This window comes from Limulus polyphemus, unplaced genomic scaffold (genome assembly GCF_000517525.1).
Source record: "Limulus polyphemus unplaced genomic scaffold, Limulus_polyphemus-2.1.2 Scaffold42, whole genome shotgun sequence".
In the NCBI taxonomy this organism is placed as follows: domain Eukaryota; kingdom Metazoa; phylum Arthropoda; class Merostomata; order Xiphosura; family Limulidae; genus Limulus; species Limulus polyphemus.
The window spans coordinates 422794-442755 of record NW_013665652.1 but is presented as its reverse complement, the minus strand read 5'-3'; the positions used below and the strand labels follow the sequence as shown (position 1 = coordinate 442755).

Below are 19962 nucleotides of genomic sequence, written 5' to 3'. Positions count from 1 at the left end.
AATTCGCCATTCCTCAAAACATTGTGAAAGTGGGTCGAATTATTTTGCCATACAATAATATAGAAGAAACGGTTAGTGAGAATTTTTAAAGATTTTTACTCAAACATAGCAAGAAAAATATATGATACTTTAATATTGCCGGAAGTACATTTTCTGACAGATGTTGAACGCATGATTTTGCAGGTTTCTTTCTTCTGCTGCCCTACGTCATTATCATACATTGTTTATTAGCTCTTTTTCGATATTCACGCAAAGCTACTCGAGGATTATCTGAGCTAGCCCTCCCTAATTTAGCAGTGAAGTCATCACCTCTCACCGCCAACTCTTGGGATTGACTAGCTACCATAATAGTCTCTTAGAATGAAATATATATATATATATTCATTCCAAGTTTATAATTTGAGAAAAATAGGAAGATATACAAATACCTTGAAAGTTTTGCTATTCATGTGCGTATTTTTTATTAAGATACCACATTTTGACTACCGCTCTGTACTGCGTATTGTATGAAAATAGTAAAGAATATAAAATACTTACTTCCCGAAGATCTTTCAAAGCATTTCACGTACAAAAGATATATATTATTTAAAGTTATGTTTTAGTAAACCAAATACACAGGCACCTAATGTACTGTTGCAATAAAGAGTAAAACTTTTTACAACTGTTATATCTGTTATAAATATATTGCGCTTGCTGTAGGACCATGCAAGCTAATGGAACGTACAATTACACACCTTCTCCTACGGAAGCGTATCCGTCCTTGTTTAAAGAGATTACAAAGTTGTTACATGTAATTTGCTATAGATAATATTCTGAATTTATTTCACAATTATTCGATAATTTCTTAAGCTCTCGTTCCCGTTTATTGTAAAATTAGCCTATAACCCCCCCCCAATCATAAAATAATTTTCTCCACATGGTGATAACAATAATACAGTGACATCATTTGTTTGAATTCAGTTCTCCAATGTCTGAAATTGTTTAAATAAATTTCTATAAACGTTGATAAGTTGTCACTGTTAACATCTAAACAGTGTCTATGTCTGCGGAATATGTGAAGTGATTCTTGTTGATTATTTCATTATAAGGTTTAGTTTTCATTATTCAGATAAAAAATAAGTTTGTGGAGATATTTTTATACTCTTGAAAATAGTGTAAAAATGCTCAATGATAACTATTAGAAGGAATATTTAGCGTGTCGGACTATTGATCTCCGAGTTGCAAATTCATGTCCCGTTACCGCGAAAACATAAATAAAAAATCACGCTCTGCACTTTGGGCCCATGGGTGCGTTATAAGGGTGACAGCCAAATCGCACTTTTCGGTCAACCATGAGTAGCCCAAGAGTTGGCAGTGGGTACTGTTAACTAACTGTCTTCCCTCTAGTCTATTAATTCAAAATTAGGGACGGCTAGCGCAGATAACCCTCGAGTAGCTTTGAGTGAATATCGAAAAAGAGCTAATAAACAAAGTATGATAATGACGTAGGGCAGCAGAAGAAAGAAACCTGCAAAATCATGCGTTCAACATCTCTCAGAAAATGTACTGCCGGCAATATTAAAGTATCATATATTTTTCTTGTTATGTTTGAGAAAAACTATTTAAAAAATGTATTTTCTTAAAATATAAAGTGATTTAGTGTTCTTATAAAACTCAAGATTTTATAACCAGTTTACATTCTACAAAAATACATACTTCCTAAGAAATACACAAATCAACAAATCACTATTAGTTATGGAATAGAAGTGTACTGCAAGATTAAGTGACTTCGTCTAAGATGATAAAATATAATTCTTAAGTAATGAAATTAGGATCTATTTTGTCATAAATATTCCAGACTTCTTTACATAATTTTATTTAGTTATCTATCTATATTAATCAGGTGAGTATAATTCGCCATTCCTCAAAACATTGTGAAAGTGGGTCGAATTATTTTGCCATACAATAATATTGAAGAAACGGTTAGTGAGAATCGTCATTATAATTTCTAGCGTTGTATTAGTAACTTTACTTAACTGATTTATTAGTCTCAAGTTATATTGTCTTGTATTTAATCTTTATTGTCAAACAAGGCGGGACATATGACGTTCGTGATTAGCGGTGTCGTCACTCAGTAACTCGCTTCATGTTACACGAGACTTCCAAATTTAATAATGAACTCATTTAGTTTCATTTTGATCTTGATCAGGAATTAGGGGTTTTAGTTAAGATGTAATAAATCGTAGGGATTCCTAAACTGTATATAATTCTTCTTTCTATATGCGCGAAATTCAAAAAACAAACAAACATATTGTGGTAGATATGTTTATTAAATGATTGCTAAAATATGGTACTCTAAGCCTTGTAACCAAAACCTTTGTGTGAAAATGTTTCTTTACTAAGTTTAAGTAATCAGATCTACCATCTTACTTTGATACATCTATTATTATTATGGAACGAACAATATTGAAATGTCAATGGGTTTGTGGCATACACTATGTAGACAGAAGAATTGCGAGTATATGTACAAGTTGTTATTTTATTGACAAAAAACACAATTACCGAACGCAAACTTAAATCGTAAGAAAATGTATATCTAAGTGACAGCGTAATAGAAAAACTACTCAGTTTTTGTTGTTGGTGGTGATTCCGCTTTAGTGAAATTATTTCTTTATTAGTATAGAAAAACCGTTAAAACATTTCCTATCGTTTAGTTGATATTTTGCCATAGAAACTATTATTTTTGTTGTTTTAGTTCCTCCTGACCAACTGACAATAAACGGAAGAGCAGCATACGATGTTTTAAAAGTCCATAGAGGCGAGAGAATCACTCTGGCTTGTAGTGCACAAGGAAGCAAGCCACCCGTTAAGCTCAAATGGTATAGAAACAATATCCAATTATTAACAGGTAGGTAAATCACGTATAGTTGTTTTTCAATCAAGAAAGCCACCCGTTCAGCTCAAATTGTATAGGGACAATACCCAATTATTAGTAAGTAGGTACAAATTGCGTATATTAGTTTTTTATTCAAGTAAGCCACCCGGTCACTTCAAATGGTATAGGAACAATATCAAATTATTAGCAGGTAAGTACAAATCACGTATAGCAACTATACATAACTTGTACTTACCTGCTAATAATTTGACATTGTTCCTATACCATTTGAGGTGACCGGGTGGCTTACTTGAATAAAAAACTTTTTTTTATTCGATCTTCCACATTCTATATGTATCTGTAATCATACTTGGTATTTATTGAATTCAGATGTGCATCTCTTTTTACAGCACTTAGTAAGTAAATAAGATACTTTGGTTTATTTATTTATAGAATGGCTGCTTTACCAAGACTGTTCGAAACTATTTACTGCTATTATAAATTTTCACTTTTACTTGTTATATAATTTTTGTTGTTGTTGTTGTTGCTCTTTTCAGAATCAGAAGATATTCGACAGGAAGAAAATAAACTCTTTACTACATTAAGAACGATTTTGCTATATCCTTCTTTGGATGACAATGACGCCATCTATGTTTGTGAAGCCGTCCATCCTGCCATGCCAGAACCATGGAAAACTTCTGTCACCATAAGTGTCCTTTGTAAGCTTTCTGTCCGTAATTATTTTCCATTTTCAACGTAGCTGTAATCTGAAAGTTACTTTGTAATTAACAATTATGAAAACTTAATTATTTTATAGAATATTTTTCTTTTTTTATAAATAATTTGCTTTTCTTAATTTTAAGACGAGAAGCTAAACAATTTGCACAATTAATTTTACATTTTATTATCACCTAAGGTGTAAAACTATTTTCAACATGCAAATTGAGCAGTTATACCAGATATGACTGTTAGGTAGGGGTAAACCGTTTACAGACGTACTAACGTCTGAAATCTTAGATAAGTTTTCTGTAGTCTAAAATAAATCTTGATTTCTTTTAAGATATTTTTGTATTTTGTACACTCACATTGTTAAACTTTGAATGTTTCGGTAACTTTGAAAAAGAAATAACGCGTATATAATTTCAGATTGGTGAAATATAAAATGTTCTTACTTTTCCAGATCCACCCGAAACACCTATTATAACTGGGTATTCAAGAAAAAGTATAATTAAAAAAGGTGATATTGTTTCCTTAACGTGCATTTCCAAAGGAGGAAACCCGCCTGCTCAATTACGTTGGTTTCGATATAATGTGTCCCTGAATGGAAACTACAACTATAATAACAGTATAGCTGCAAGCATATTAACCTTCACTGCAACAGCAGACGATAACAGCGCCACCTATCGCTGTGAAGCGATTAGCAAAGTAATGGATAAACCGTTATCCACATCGATAATCCTTTCCGTCCACTGTATGTAATTTATTTCCTTTAACGTTTACTTTATCATGCTATTTTTAATTTTAAAATTCATTTATAAAACAGGTAATTAGCTTTGTTAAATCTCATCGCTATCTTATCTTTCACACGAAGAAGATAAAGGTTAATGTGTATACAGGAATTCAACAAACTAACTAATAAAATAATGAAAATAGATAACATTTTGAAGGAAAACTTTATATTTTTCCGCTTCATTTTACGTACAGCTCAAATTAGACTCTTTCTATAATTAGGTAAGAACTCGTATTAAAAATGTTATGGATTATCTATGCAAAATGAGTTTGTATTTTTGTATTTAAGGCAAAGATGCTTATGTGATTTGTTGCCGTTCCTAATTATGAATTATTCACCAGAATGAAGGCAGCTGGTCAGCAGTACACTGCTACCTACCATCCATAACAAGGCGTTGACTATTACACTTATAAATGCACCCGTATATTAAAGCACGGGGACAACACGGATTCGAATTCGGTTCGTCAGCTCCGAAAGTCAAAACTTCACCTCAGGGCCAACCCGAGCTCATCAAAATGAAAATTCATTCTCAAATTTAAAAGTGAAAAAAAATCGTAGTCTCCTCTTTGTCTACATTTACCAATGAAGCAAATAACAAATCTTAAACTTTATCGATACTTCAATAAAAGCTGATTACTCAACTTGGTTTTTATGTTATGGTTTCTATAAAGATGAAACATTAAATACAGTAATAAGATGTATGAAATACCTCAGAAAAGCTATCTCCTTGAAGCAGGGATAATATCGTCTCTTAAATTATGTAACTAAAGAATTTTAATAAGTATCAACTCTGATATTGATCTTATTCGAGTAAATATTTATTTAGCTATAGCTCAAGCAGGTATACTTATGCATTTTATTCTCATACCGCTTGCATGATATCTCATGGTGAAAAGACATAAAAAACTAAGTTCAGCACAGAAGTAAAATAATTCAATACATTAGTGATTCTATAACTTTTTTACTTACAAAAAATTTAGATAAACTATTTCCAATACATAGTTAACATTTGCTACTTCAGCATCACTACTGAAGATTTTTTTCTAAGTAATATTCATATTAAATCACTTAATTATAAATAATTAGATTTATAAAAAGATATTATATATATATATATTTCAATAATCAATTCCTTTTAGTTCCACCAGAAGGAGTTTATGTAACTGGACCGGCTGAAGCTAGGAGAGGAGACATTGTTACTGTTACCTGTACCACCTCTCCTAGTAATCCTGTACCTAAAGTTAGGTGGCGAATAAATGGAATGTATATCGTTGGCGACGAAGAGTATACCACAGAAACAGCTGAGGGATGGGTCATCAAATCTAAGATCACTGTTTCCCTCACCAGGCAGGTAAATTCTCCAACTATTAACAGAAAAAAGATGACACAATAATCCTTAAACCTTCAACATGAATTACATTGAAAAATATGACACAATAATCCTTAAACTTTCTACATAAATTACATTGAAAAAGATGATACAATAATCCTTAAACTTTCTACACGAATTACATTGAAAAAGATGATACAATAATCCTTAAACCTTCTATATGAATTACATTGAAAAAGATGACACAATAATCCTTAAACCTTCTGGATGAATTACATTTTATTAGCTACATCTACCCAAATCAAAATAAAGTGCGGTGTAAACTGGGTAATCTAAGCAAAGATGTGTGTGTTTTATTTATTTGTTCATTGAACTTTTGTCAATAGTTAGCTAATTAACATGAAATTATGAGATATCCGTAACTTTTTCAGTTTCCCAGAGGAGACTAAAAAAGAGACTATATTCGACAAGCGTAGCACTTTACCTATGTGTTGAATAATCAAAATTATGGAAAACAAATTACACATTAACATACCTCATATGATACCTTTGACAAATTTGTTGTTGGTGGTGTATGATTATTAACCTACCATCAGAGGGCTCTGAAAGAAAGTCATTTGTGTTAATGGTAATTATCTATAATTATCTGTAAAGCTTTGAAAAAACTTACGTAATTCTTTGTATTTGCATTGACGCAAGTTAATTTTTTTTTCTGACTATAAAACTTGATGCATAAAAAATTTTAGAATTTAATTAATCTTATAGCTTTTTGGTAAATTGAACTGATCTTATAGCTTTTCAGTACGTATTGTTATTGATATTTAATTTCATACAGAGAAGAAGAACAAAAAGATTTTATTGCCCTTTAGTTTGGTCAAAGTATATAAATATAATGGTAAATTCAAAGCCTTGTTGAAGTTCAATTAAGGATTTAGAAAATGTCTTCTAACAAATACAGTGTAATAATTTAATTTTGTATACATTATTTACAAATGACTTGAATATGTAGATATCATATATAGCAAACAGCCATCAAGCCCAAACTTCAACTTTATAATATTGCTAAATAAAATGTATTTTTCAGAATTTATAGTTTTCTATTATGTTATTTTACGCTTATTTTAATTTCGCATGATTTAATATTGTGAGTGATAGTATGGTTAAATATATATATATATATTGAATATTTTAGGATGCTGACGCTAAGAATATTATTTGTCGAGCTGGAGACGATGATATTGGATACAGCAATGGAAGTTTACAGATCAAAGTTACATGTAAGGATAACATATTTATATTTATGTATGATGAAGCTTTCATATAACTAATTAATGTTTCATATTGAATTAATTTCATCATAGTAATAATTTATTTACGATTGACACCGGTATTTTATTATAATCACTTCGTGAACATGAATGAAAAAACAACGACAATATCGTCATAGAAAACAAACAGTCCATCAGATTGTGAAAATTTAACCCTAAAAAAATAATAATGACATTATTTAAATAGTCACACTGCCCTGGCATAATAAAATAAGCAGTTTTGCTATAGTGTTGATATTGATTATATCAAACACAAAATTGATTAAAAATAGCCAATACATATTTAGTCTTCTTAGGCATAACTGTAATTTCATATAAAAAAACATGCCTATTTTTGTATATTTTTACTTAACAGAATGACGCTGTCAGTGGGAGCATAAAATAATAGGTTTATCTCACACGAAACATATCGTTTGATTTAGGTAGATGCGAGCATAAATAAATGCATAATCCCACTGAAGGTTTTCTAAACCATTAAATGCTAGAATTTATCTTTCCACAAGTCTTTCATCGACAACCGTACTAGTTTTGCTTTTTAATTCATTTGATAGTTAGCAGTTTGTTTGCAAGTTTCAAGTTTAAAAAACCTTCTAACTAATCTTTTATCTGCCATGAACTGAATCTTAGAATCAAACACCATTAAAGAACAATTTTGGAGCTAGATTATAACTATATTTAATTATAAATGTTTATTTCTTGTAGAAAAAAAGAAAAAAGACAATCAAAATATTCTATTGCGTTAAGTTTTACAGACTTAAATTATTACTTTAATTAATATTACACATTTGTGATTTAGAAACAAGGGAAGCCCTAATAAAACTCATGTGTAATAATTACGAAGGAGCTCGATTCATTTTTCACCTATTATGACGTAATGAGTATATTTAAGGTTCCTTACCGACTGGAAACCTGGAACATTGTAAATTAGTATATACGTATATACTGTACTGTTTGGCCGAAAATGATAAAAAAGTAACGTAAAAATTTAAAATTTAGTCTACAATATATGCAATTTGAAATGGTTATGTGACATTAGAGTGGGTGCCCGTTCAACAGGCTCTCTTCTTTTAAGGTAGTGAGTGAACTAACCAGGTTGTCTATTAAGATAGTCTCCTGGGCATTTCTGGAATTGTAAAGTTTGCATAAAATCACTTCCGAAAAGCTCAACTTTGGTCACAAGAGAATCATAATGGATTTAACCCGTAGACATCCGCAACTTGCTGTGACAAGAAACATATGTATTATAGTGGCTCAATTAATAGAAACCAGCAGTAATATGCAGGACACGTTGCATTTTGGACTTGGTAGCAGGGCAGCTTTGCAACAAACTCCATTTCAGAGCAATGAAGAAGAAAGCTCACCTGCAGTGCTACCTGGGCCAATGATACAAAAGATGATGATGACAAAACCTTGTACATTTTCTGTTATGTTAAACTTATATAAAAGATTTTCTTCATTACCCATTTAAGCCGTCTCCAACCATATATTAGTCTCAAACTGGGTTCATCGTCATCGAAAAAGATGGAAGGATTTGATTGTGGCAGAGGGCTCATGAAATGCTGTACCCCTCATTTATAGCTGCAACAACTCAGGCTGCTGTAGGAAATGTCATGATCTTGATATGTTTAGCTGGCATGATCGTGGTTTCCTCATCCCATAGCAAGATCAGGTGACATCTTGTGAATGCTTCAGTATTGTAGCAGATATTATTCTTTTCCCAATGTTAATTCTGGGTAAGGATGAGAATGAAAGTTTCAGGACAACAATGCCACTATCCATTACGCCTGAATGGTGCAGGATTGGTTTGTAGAACATAACAGTGTCTTTACACATCTACTTTGGGCAGTCCAATGTCATGATATTAGTTATATTGTGCATCTGTGCAATGTCTCAGAACTATGCCTCAGAATCAGTTTTCCCTTTGTTCTAACGACACATTTCTTATGCATCAATGGTTGCAAGTACCACACGATATCTTGTGGCATCTTGTCCAGTCCAAATCACGACGAAATGAAGCTGTCAGTTAGACTAAAGGATGGTCGTACTCAATATTAAGGTCATTCTCTTATATTTGGTTGGATTTACTTAGATATAGTTTGCCCTTTCCAAAGAGTAGTTTGTATCTTATTTTTAGTTGTCTGACTTTTAAGTGCAGCGTTTTTTGTTTTGGACCTAAATGTAAATTTTTGTAACATTGTCTAAAGTTATGTTGTTATTATGTTGTTATGTGTTATGTTGTTTTTCCTTTAGATGTTATCTATTGCTTAAAAGCTATTTCTTATTGAGTTACTATTTTATATTACCTAAAAGGAGTTTTATCTACGTACAAGAACATAGTTTAACTTTTAAACTCAATGAAACGTTTTTGACGAAGTTTACAACCTGTCATCAGAGAACGTACGAAAAAGAAAACATGTAAGCTAAAATTCTCCCATAACTTAACAGACTGATTCTCACTTAGTTTCTTTCTGTGCAAAATTTGTGTTTCTTCGATATAAAAAATGTATGTCGAGAGTATGAGTAGTTATACTGTGCTACCAGGAGCCATCGCAATCAGTATAGATCTTTCAAATATTTTATGATTGATTATCGTATAATTATAAGTATAACAAGTAAATTAAAAAAAAACATCTTTTATCTCTAGCGATTGATGCTAAAATGTTTGTCTAATCTCGCTGTATTTGAGATAATTTAAGGTTGGTTTGTTCTATACAAGCACGTTAATTAGAAAATTACTAATTCTTTATTAAAAATTACAATACGCACAAACAAATATAGCCATAAACGAACGAATACTGTAGGATGTATTATAATTATTAACTTCATATTAATTATATAGTAAATATAAAGATCACGCAATGATATTGAGGTTATGTGATGTACAACTAGGAAAAATACAAGAGTTTGTTTATTTTGAATTTCGTGCAAAGCTACACGAGGGCTAACTGTGCTAGCCGTCCCTAATTTAGTAGTGTAAGACTAGAGGGAAGGCAGCTAGTCATCACCACCCACCGCCAACTCTTGGGCTACTCTTTTACCAAAGAATAGTGGGATTGACCGTCACATTATAGCGCTCTCAAGGCTGAAAGGACGAGCATGTTTGGTGGGACAGGGATTCGAACCCTTGACCCTCAGATTGCGAGTCGAGCTTCCTAACCACCTGGACATACCGGGCCTTGTTTGTTTGAAGTTAAGCACAATGGTCTATCTGTGCTCTGCCCACCATGGGTATCGAAACTCGGTTTCTAGCGTTGGAAGTCCGCAGATATATTGCTTCCACCTTAGCCAACATAAAAAAAATATGGTATAGCCAAGAAATTGTTTTTCAGGTTAGTTATACCTCTTTCTACCACAAATGCCACAAAAATCAGGATACAACTAAATGTGTTCAACCAAAAGATACCCTTTCTTGTATACTAACCTGTATATTTACCTACAAAAACATTGTAAACTCCAATCATTTATTAGTGATTAATTTTCTAATTAGGCACCACGCATGTGAAAGATAATTTATTATTCAGGATATCTATGAGAAAAAAATTATAATTACATTTACATACGTATACCACTCAAAAGTTACTCTAACGATTGCGAACAAATAATATGCTCAGTTTTGTTCATAATTAGAATAAATAAAAGATTCCTGTTGAATATTGTTCCCCTGCTTTAAATAATAATGTACTTTTTCGTTGTTTCTTTCTTCGCTTTTATAATATTTTTTGTTAGTTCGTTGTGACAATATGCTGGAATGTAAGACTTCTTTAAAATGTAAGAACGCAAGCACTAACACGACGGTTGTTACATCACTGTAAAACATGAATTTGTAAAATGCGTCGATAGTAAAATCAAAACATCTTGGCCTTGCTTCTTACTCCAGTTGCTTACATTTGAACGCATAAAATTTAGGAATCCACATTTATTGGTTAGATAAAAATTACCCCATCTTGTTCACTGGAAGTGTCGGAAACTACTTTTCTCTAGGTACTCTATGCAATACTATTAATCTCTTCCTATTAGTCTACTAACTCTCGGTCAAGAGTTTAATAAAGTAGAATATTAGTTAGAAAATGCATGGTTGTGATGGATTCCAAATTTCAAAAAACATCATCAAGATGCGGACGTTACCACAATAAATAAATAAAGACATTCCGAAGGAATCATACCAAAGAACTCACACATGGTGTTTCTGACTTGATAAATATTATATATATGCAGCTGCTGCTGCATCAACTAGCATCCCTGACGTCAAAAATAATTATTTCCAGGTACGTGACGTAAATGCAAGTATTTTAACACAGTCAAAAGGAGCGTTGATGCATTATAGACAAGACCTCGTAACGAAGTTTGAGAACGTTGAAAGCATCAAATGATGGAAATCAAACATATATGACCAAACAGAAATAAAAACTTCGTTCTTGCCACGGTTAGCCCGATGCACATGGTCTTGTAATCAACTCATAGATGCAGAGATACTGTTTCAACAAGATCAATGCTGTGACAAACATTTTACAGGAAGAAAAAATGGCTTTCATATTGTTATCCGTGTAAAAACAGAAAAAAGTCCACAAATATCTGCGCTAATGGTAATAGACAAAACGTACTTTCATGATAGAACTCTATTCAGAGCCTTATAAGGTTATTATGACTAAGAAATGACATAACACCATAAACCATCATAACTTTAGCTTATCGTAACTATTTCTAACTGATGCACATTATAAATATGTGCTTTGAATTTTGAAATGTCATTACATATATTTTTGTGTTTTCGTAATCTCATGCAATGTTATATCTACAGAAAGATCTGAAAATAATTAACTACCAGTAATTTAAAGCCATTAGTCATAAAAAAAGGGCACATCATCAAAGCAATACTTGATCCACGCAAGATATCAATAGCATATTTTTTAGGAAATTTTCCTACCCTTTATTTGTTTATTTTATTTATTACCCTTTATTTATTTTCAACACCAAGTGGGGTTTAATGGATATAATCAAAAATTCAAAATAAGGACATTGTATAATGTTCAATTATTACGTCCCTGCAAATCTTAAAATCAAATAGATTTCTATAGGTTTCTGAAGACACATTTCCATGATATTGATCTATAATGGTCAGCATGTTATATCATCCAAACTAAGGTGTTTCAATTACAAGAAAAAAACTTAGGTTTTGTTTTCGTCTTTACAATGTGGATATTAAACTCACAGATAAGGCATTATAATTAAGTTTCATTATACCACACACAAGTCTGTTATGTCATAATGTGTGTAGTTTGTTACAAATAGTTACATATATATATATATATCGTAGCTGAAATACGTATATAACAAGTGTTTCGGAATGTTACAAATATACATATTTCACAAGGGTTGTAGTGTTCATTGACATTTTAGAATTTTTCTTGAAGCTTATTTCTTATTACTAAATTAATAATACAATATCCAAATTCTTCCAAAGACTTCATGCGCATTATAACTCATATTAGCAAACAAAATTACGAGATTAATTGGAACAAAAATGTCAACAATTTTCAGGTGATTATCTTCTTTTGATGGAGTGAAAACATTCTTATTTGAAATGTAATCAAATCACGCGTCAAACATTCGGTAATCAAACAAACAAAAATTTAAGTTTATCTGGATCATGAAGTAGTGTTTGTTGAAATACTGGAGTGTTTCTTTGATCTATATTTTTTTCACATACGTTCTAATTTTTCTCGTTGCTCTAAATAACGTCTGATCAATTTTTGTATTCATATTTTTGTGCACATATACAAGCAATTAATTTATATTAAACTTAACTTATATCATTTCCGTCTCACAAATAAAATACGTATAGAAACATTACTTGAAACCTAACTAATTTTTAAAGACAAAAACATTGATTTTTCATCGGAATGATTCCGAAGACACATAATTTGAATTTGTTCAATTAAATGATTCAGTTTCGCAAAGCATGATTCTATTCGAAAGACATAGTTAGCAGGTAAGGTACAGTTGAAAGTTCTTGAAATAGACATCTTGTCTGGAGAACATGTGATTACGAAGGATTCAGAAACTGGGAGTAGATCGAAACGTCTTCTAATCATCAATTCACCGCTCAGTTTGCCTATTTCAGCAACGTCCAAAATATTTTTAGATCTTTAAAGGGATCTTGTTCTAATCAATATTCTGAGGAGTTGAAAACTGACTGGGAAATGTATAAAACATACTAAATCAAACAGATAAAATTATAAAGAAGCATGAATTTGAAACTTTACTTGATTATTTTTTTCCATTACAATTAATACTGCAAGCCTAGTTCATAATTGATATTCTACGTAGTTTATAGTTGACATAAACTAATTTGTATAACTAATTTTCAAGGAAAATATATGTCTATACTTTTATCAAAGTAATAATAGATATTTGTTTGTTGTTTAGCATAGCCACCATGGGGAATCCAACTCCGGATTTTAGCGTTGTAATTCCGTAGACTTACCGCTGTCCCATGGGGGGGGGGGGTGATAGATTTTTTAATAATATTAAGTATGCAAAAGACCTCATCAAAAATTATTATTCTTGTTATTAGCATGATTACTTACAGTACAAAAAGTAGATTCAAATACATAGGTAATTAACATTCGTTCAATTTTCATGTTATTCTGCATAATATTTTACATTTGTTCTCTGCTTTACTGTGTAAAATTAATACCCATTTTCAGTCAACACTGGCCACTCTTAGTCAGTGCTGTTGTAAGGTTGTAGTATTATTGGATATGTTCGCAAGTAATCGAGAGTAGAGGATTTAATTGGCAATACCGATTTGAAATGTTTTAATAGAAAACTGAAGAGACTTAACTAAATGTACAACAGTCTTTATTACTTAGTGTATTAAAGTTGATTTAATGACATCGCAACTGAAGCTTTAGCTGGTAGCAAATGAAAGGTTGAATTATGATAGAACTGAATTTAGACGATTTTTAAACATACATACTAGTTGGCTGTATTTACAGACGAGCCACTACACAAAACAGTTTACTTCTGATTTAATAAAAAACAGAACCCTACTTTAGACATCTACTAACAACTGAAATTCTACAGTGTGACTCATCTGGTAAAGAAAACAAAATCAGTACAATCAACCCAAGATAACAAAGATTGTTTTAAACCATTGTTTGACAAAAGTCTGTGTATGTGTCCACTTGTAACTGACTAGCCTCTGAACCATATCTCCACCAAGCCTGGCATGAGTCCTTAGAGCCTTCTCCCTCCAGATAGTGTCATAGCGGAACGACATTCGCGGTGTCCTAATGCCTTCCCTGTGCTTTGAATGGGTATGTCACCTAATATAAAACACTTTAGCAGGAAGTACAGAGTTACAGATGTCGATGGTTTTTATGCAAAGCTATTCGAGGATTATCTGCATTAGAGATCTTAATAACATGCTGTATTTCCAACTACAAGCAAAAGAACTAGAAGTCTATTTTTTAAAACATACATAGTAATGGCAATAATTATGGAAACACATAATAACTGTATAATAAATAATAACTGAATGGTTAATTTATTAATTGTGTAACGTACTGTTACAGAGAATACAAGAGAAAGGATAATAAGTTGTAAGAAGTACTAATTTGTTTATATAAACTTCGTGCTTTACACGGAGCATTACACATTGCTTTTGTGTAATAGATATACTATTGTGGAATATTGTTCCAAATGCTCTGAATTACTCTCCTACAATTCATCGAATTGTAAGATTGCCTTTTGATATTCTCAGATTTATGAAAGCTCATACAACATCATGAATATTCGTACTGGTACGTTATGTAGTCCCAGCCATATTTTTCAGTGTTCCTTCAGTGTTTTTGCCGTCAAGATATCGTTTCACCACATTTAATGTGTGTTTGGGATCATAGTCTTATTGGTAGATAAGCCTCGGTCTAATGGGGCGTGTTCCTGAGCAAAAGCGTGAGATATTAGAATCATTAGAATTTGCTGTACTTGTCAGCAGTCATGGTGTCATCAGTTTTGTTTAGATCACCGACACTGTTGTCTAAGATGCAGCCTCAAACTTGTACTGATCCCCGACCATGCTTGACTGGAGATGTTTTACATTGAAAATGATACCGTTCTCTCCTCCACCATCGAAGAAGCTGCCACTGATTGCTGTCAAGCCATTCGAACTTAAATTTATCTCTAAAAAATAAACAAAAACATGTCTCCATCATTGCTCATTACAGTGTTTATTGTTCGATACAACTTTAACCTTTGCGTTTGATTAACTCTTTTCAATAGCAGTTTTCGAGTAGCTTCGGATCCATTGTGATCACTTGGTGCTAATGTGTAGTTCACTGTTCTCGAGGCAACTTTCACATCTGTATTTAGAATAAGGTCGTTGACAAGATCTATACCCGCAGTTATGTATTTCGTAAAAAAAAAACATACACTGAAATAATGAATATCACATTTGAAGAGTTTTTACTTCTACCACTTTTTTATATTATTAGGCTTGCCAGTTCCTTGTCTCTTCTTAGAGTATTGCATATAACACCTACTACCTACTAATAATATACGGAATTTTGTTGCAATATTTCGCAGTGGAGTATTCTTTATTAGTCATAGATTTTATTTCTACACTCTTTTCGTGTCTTAGGACCCATGACAAGGTCCCACTTCTACTACTGGGCGTATTATTACTGTATTTTCTTTTCTAGGCTTTATACTGATGTGAAACTTCCTGATTGGTTGGATAACAACTAATCACAGTATAAACTATCAACACATAACCATTCAGGAAACTATAAATAGTATTAGAAGCTGCTCTCTACCAACATCTTCAACTAACGAAGATATGAAAACTAAACAGAAATGATACATAAGCAGAGTAAAACATAGATACAAAATATGTCATGGTAATGTCAGTACAAGCCACTCAACATCTCTTCAGTTGGATAATAGGGCCATCAGTAGTTTTAGAGTTGAATAGCGAAACAATACTTACTTTAGAATTTTGCAATGCGCATCACAAGAGTTACTGCACTTAAGTCGCTGTATTTATCTATATACATATACCTATGTATATATGTAAAATATTAAACTCAGAACAATTACTACAGCTTAGTGGAAGAGGTAAGTGAACAAAATCTTATCAGAAACTGCTTGTCACTTGAAACTCAGACTAACACTACATTGCATGACTCTGAGGCCCGGCATGGCCAGGTGGTTAGGGCGCTTGACTCGTAATCTGAGGGTCGCGGGTTCGAATCCCGGTCACACCAAACTTGCCAACCTCCGCCTTTGACTGGTCCCAAGTCCAGGATGAGAAGGGGGGGTTGGGTGCGGGGCTAGCAACTCCACCCCGTAAAAACCAACCTGCTACAAGTAACTGCAACAACACTTTCCGTTGGCGAGGTGTTGTTGCGGCCCTATGCTCCACTGTGAGTTTACAGGAATAAAAAAATTAAATAAATTAAAAACTCATTCCGTACACAGTCGATTTCTTATAGTCAAGTGACTAACACTATATCATTGTAAATGTTTAACCCGCTCAGCTATCATTTAGGCTGATTTCTAACTCAAAAGGCAATGGAAAATCAAACAAAGCAATAACTAAACTAAGCTAAATGCAATATTTATTATACAGTTAACCATTCGCATAGATATGATTTTATAGGTAATGCAACATGCTTTTCAAAATCTCACTGGAAAACTGAAAATGCGCAAGCTACATACATTGCAACTGCACATAAATCATAAATGAATCTTCATTGTCTGTACATTGAAAACAAAGATCAACCAACTTACATGTTTACAAAACATATGTTGATCAACTAATAACTAATCTTTACACTTCCAATAATAAAAACTTTAAGCGCCTTCCTTTAGCCCTTTTCAAAAGTTAAAGTTTTAACAGCAGTGAAAATTGAAACTACCGTCACCTACAAACATTAATGATTTGTTTAAGTATCATGGGGGTCATCTTAACTAAGGATTTTTACTAAGTAGTAGCTCTTTTCCTGAGCATGACAGCTAGACCATGTGTACCAATACTTTTGCGTATATTTCTGGAATAAAATGACCATTTCACAACCCTACAGGCTCTCTTTATCTCATTATACGCAGCAAATGCAGCATTTCAGAACTATATTTGCTCTTTTTTTGTATCTGTGTACAATATGCATGGCAAGAAACAGTTTATCAGACTCTTACTCTGTGCACCTATAGCACATGAAACCGCAGCAGTATTTCGTTTTAGCTTAGGGATATTTTGACTTGATCTTCTCCAAGATTAAACCATGAGTAAAATAAATCCTCCGACAACACTGCAAGTGGAGAAACGAATATGCGCTATTCATAAAACTGTGTGTGTAATACCTAAACGTGACATGACATGTGTATGTACCGTCATCAAGCAGTTATGTACGATAGTAAGAAAACAGGCTTATCACTCACCCTGCTGTCAAGCCACTCTCTTAAGATGCACCGTCTATGCTTTTTAGAAACGAAACACTGCTTCTATGGTTCATTCTGAAAATAAAATGCTGGAGAATTCTACACTGTTTCCTACGAGTGAAGGTCTACTCCCGATGCAGAGGCATCTATGGAAGATAAGCAACTTATCTTGTCATTCTCTGGCTGAATTCATTGTCCACCACTAAGGAAGGATTCTAGACATTCTTGATTAGTGGTGAGACTTACATTGACTGGCTCTGTTTGCTGCCAAGAAATTCTCAGAGTATTTCAAATCCTTTAAAGTGTGAATGTCTTGTAAGTTTTTCAAATGACCAAACAATTACAGTGAGGACTGCAGTCTTATTCGGCTCGTGCTTTTTCAAAATCGTCATTTCAAATCCTATTGCTACTTACGTTGGTTAGTTATGTAAGTAGTTCTTCGTATTCTGACTTAATGTACTGCCTGCACTGTCAAGTTTTAATTTCCCTATGATGGCATCATAGCATTACAGCTGAGCGTATCATGGTGCTTGAAATCATCGGGTATGATAAGTTCTCTTACGTAACACTGTGATTTATGATCTCTACATTTCAGCAAATACAAGATTTGAATTCGAGCTTTGATGCGCAGCATATTGCCAATAAAATGCGTTAACAGTCATGCCACCTCCTGTCTGAAGGATTTGAGAGCGATTGTTGAGACGATCCCTAAAATATACAGACTCTGTTCTTATACAGAAATTACTTCCAGCCCGTGGTAACTTATCTACATCATTTGTCTTTCTCTTATAATTTTGGTTGGCCATCTACCAACTATTATATCTGCCTGTATCACAAACCCATTCATCCAACCAGTGGAAGAACACTGAATGCTTTTCGGTTTAATAGTGATAAAGAGACATCCCACTAAGTCTCGACACTCCAAGAACAACAACGTCAAGACGACGGTTCATCACCTGCAAAGTTTCCCACACACACACACACCACTTTACCTTTCTTCATTGTTACTCACAGAACCAAAACTTACATACATCTTTCACTACTGTAATATTCCTGACTAAACTTAATTAATGTCCGCAACTAATCAAGGAATTAACATTTAGTTAGCAAGTATGAATTAAGAACGGTAAGTGACTAATTGCTGAGACTAAATTATATAAGCAGCACATTTTTTTCTTACATCAAAGTATTCATATTGCAATAAGAACCTTAGAGTAAATTTTAAAATGACAAGTTGAATTAAAATTGAACTTAAAGTAAACTTAGATATATTAGTTTTGAAAACATTAATACTTGTCGACTGGATATAAATGTGAGAGCATTACACAAGGAGCTCTTTACTAATTTCGCCCAAAACAAGATCCTACTTAAAAATAACAAGACTACTGTCAAGAAGAAGAAGAAACTGCAGGGCTCATCAGTCAGGAAACAGATTTCTAATGTGTGAATAACTTGTTTCAATAAATGACCAATTAGGACATTCACTCATTATCCTAGCGAAATTACAAAGGAAAAGCACCTCACTTTTGACAACCATCCAAGAAATGGTGAAGGTAACAAAGATTGTAGTTTCTTACAATTCAGCAGGAAGAGCGAAGTTACGCATGTCAATCACAAACTTTAGTTCTCATGAAAATACTGGAGCTAGGATTTATTTTTTGTGGGTTATGTACAATAGAAACATGCCAAATATATCTATTATTTTACTTGTAAAAAGTATTGGTATTTGTTTTAACGGGGAATGAGCTGAGACAACCTGAATGTATTAAATGAAGCAAATAGTTGTTTAGAAAATGGCATTATGTTAAATTATCAAACGTTAGATAGAGAATAAACAGTTCAAAGTTTCTTATAATCCTACACGTATTTTAAGCTATCTATATAATCTAATATATTTTATGTTTTTAGACCGATATTCAATTTTATCAATAATATAATTTAATCATGGCTAACTGACTCATTTTGATAGTGTGAAATTAGCAGTCATTTTAACCCCTTTGTTATTTTCAACAATCTGCTGTCTTCCTTTTAATAATTCCTCATAATGAATGACCTTTTGTAAAATAAAACAGCATTTTAAAATTTTAAAACTGAACTTCATAGTCGAGGTACTGCAATGTAATTTATTGTAGATTTGGTTTGTTTGTTATTAAACACAAAAGCTACACAATGGGCTAACTGGTTATTTTAGAATACATACTTGTAAATAATGAAGTATTATGCCATCAAGAAATTAATGTTTTGGAACACTTTCATTAATCACCTTCAAAAATGCACATCGCATATGATAGTTAAACGAACCGCTTAAACGTCACATTAGTGTAGCCAATATAATGTATATAGTTTAGTAAAATCTAATCCCTTAAAACGATGGCACACGACGAGACGTACATTCGGCATGTAATGCTGTTTGAATACAAAAAAAAAAGGAGAATACGGAGAATATCAAAGAAGTTTATGAAAATGTTTTGAATGTTCTTAAGTGTCAACGATGGTTCAG

General features: G+C 32.6%; 1 protein-coding gene across 1 annotated transcript in view; it reads left to right on the top strand.

Moving 5' to 3' along the window:
• LOC106461994 (nephrin-like) overlaps nt 1–19962 on the top strand; it is a 114205-nt gene that overhangs the window by 54928 nt on the left and 39315 nt on the right. The window contains exons 5-9 of the mRNA XM_022389216.1: nt 2735–2887; nt 3412–3573; nt 4035–4325; nt 5504–5715; nt 6887–6971. Of these exons, the coding sequence (XP_022244924.1) occupies nt 2735–2887; nt 3412–3573; nt 4035–4325; nt 5504–5715; nt 6887–6971 (903 nt within the window). The remainder of the gene's footprint in view (nt 1–2734; nt 2888–3411; nt 3574–4034; nt 4326–5503; nt 5716–6886; nt 6972–19962) is intronic.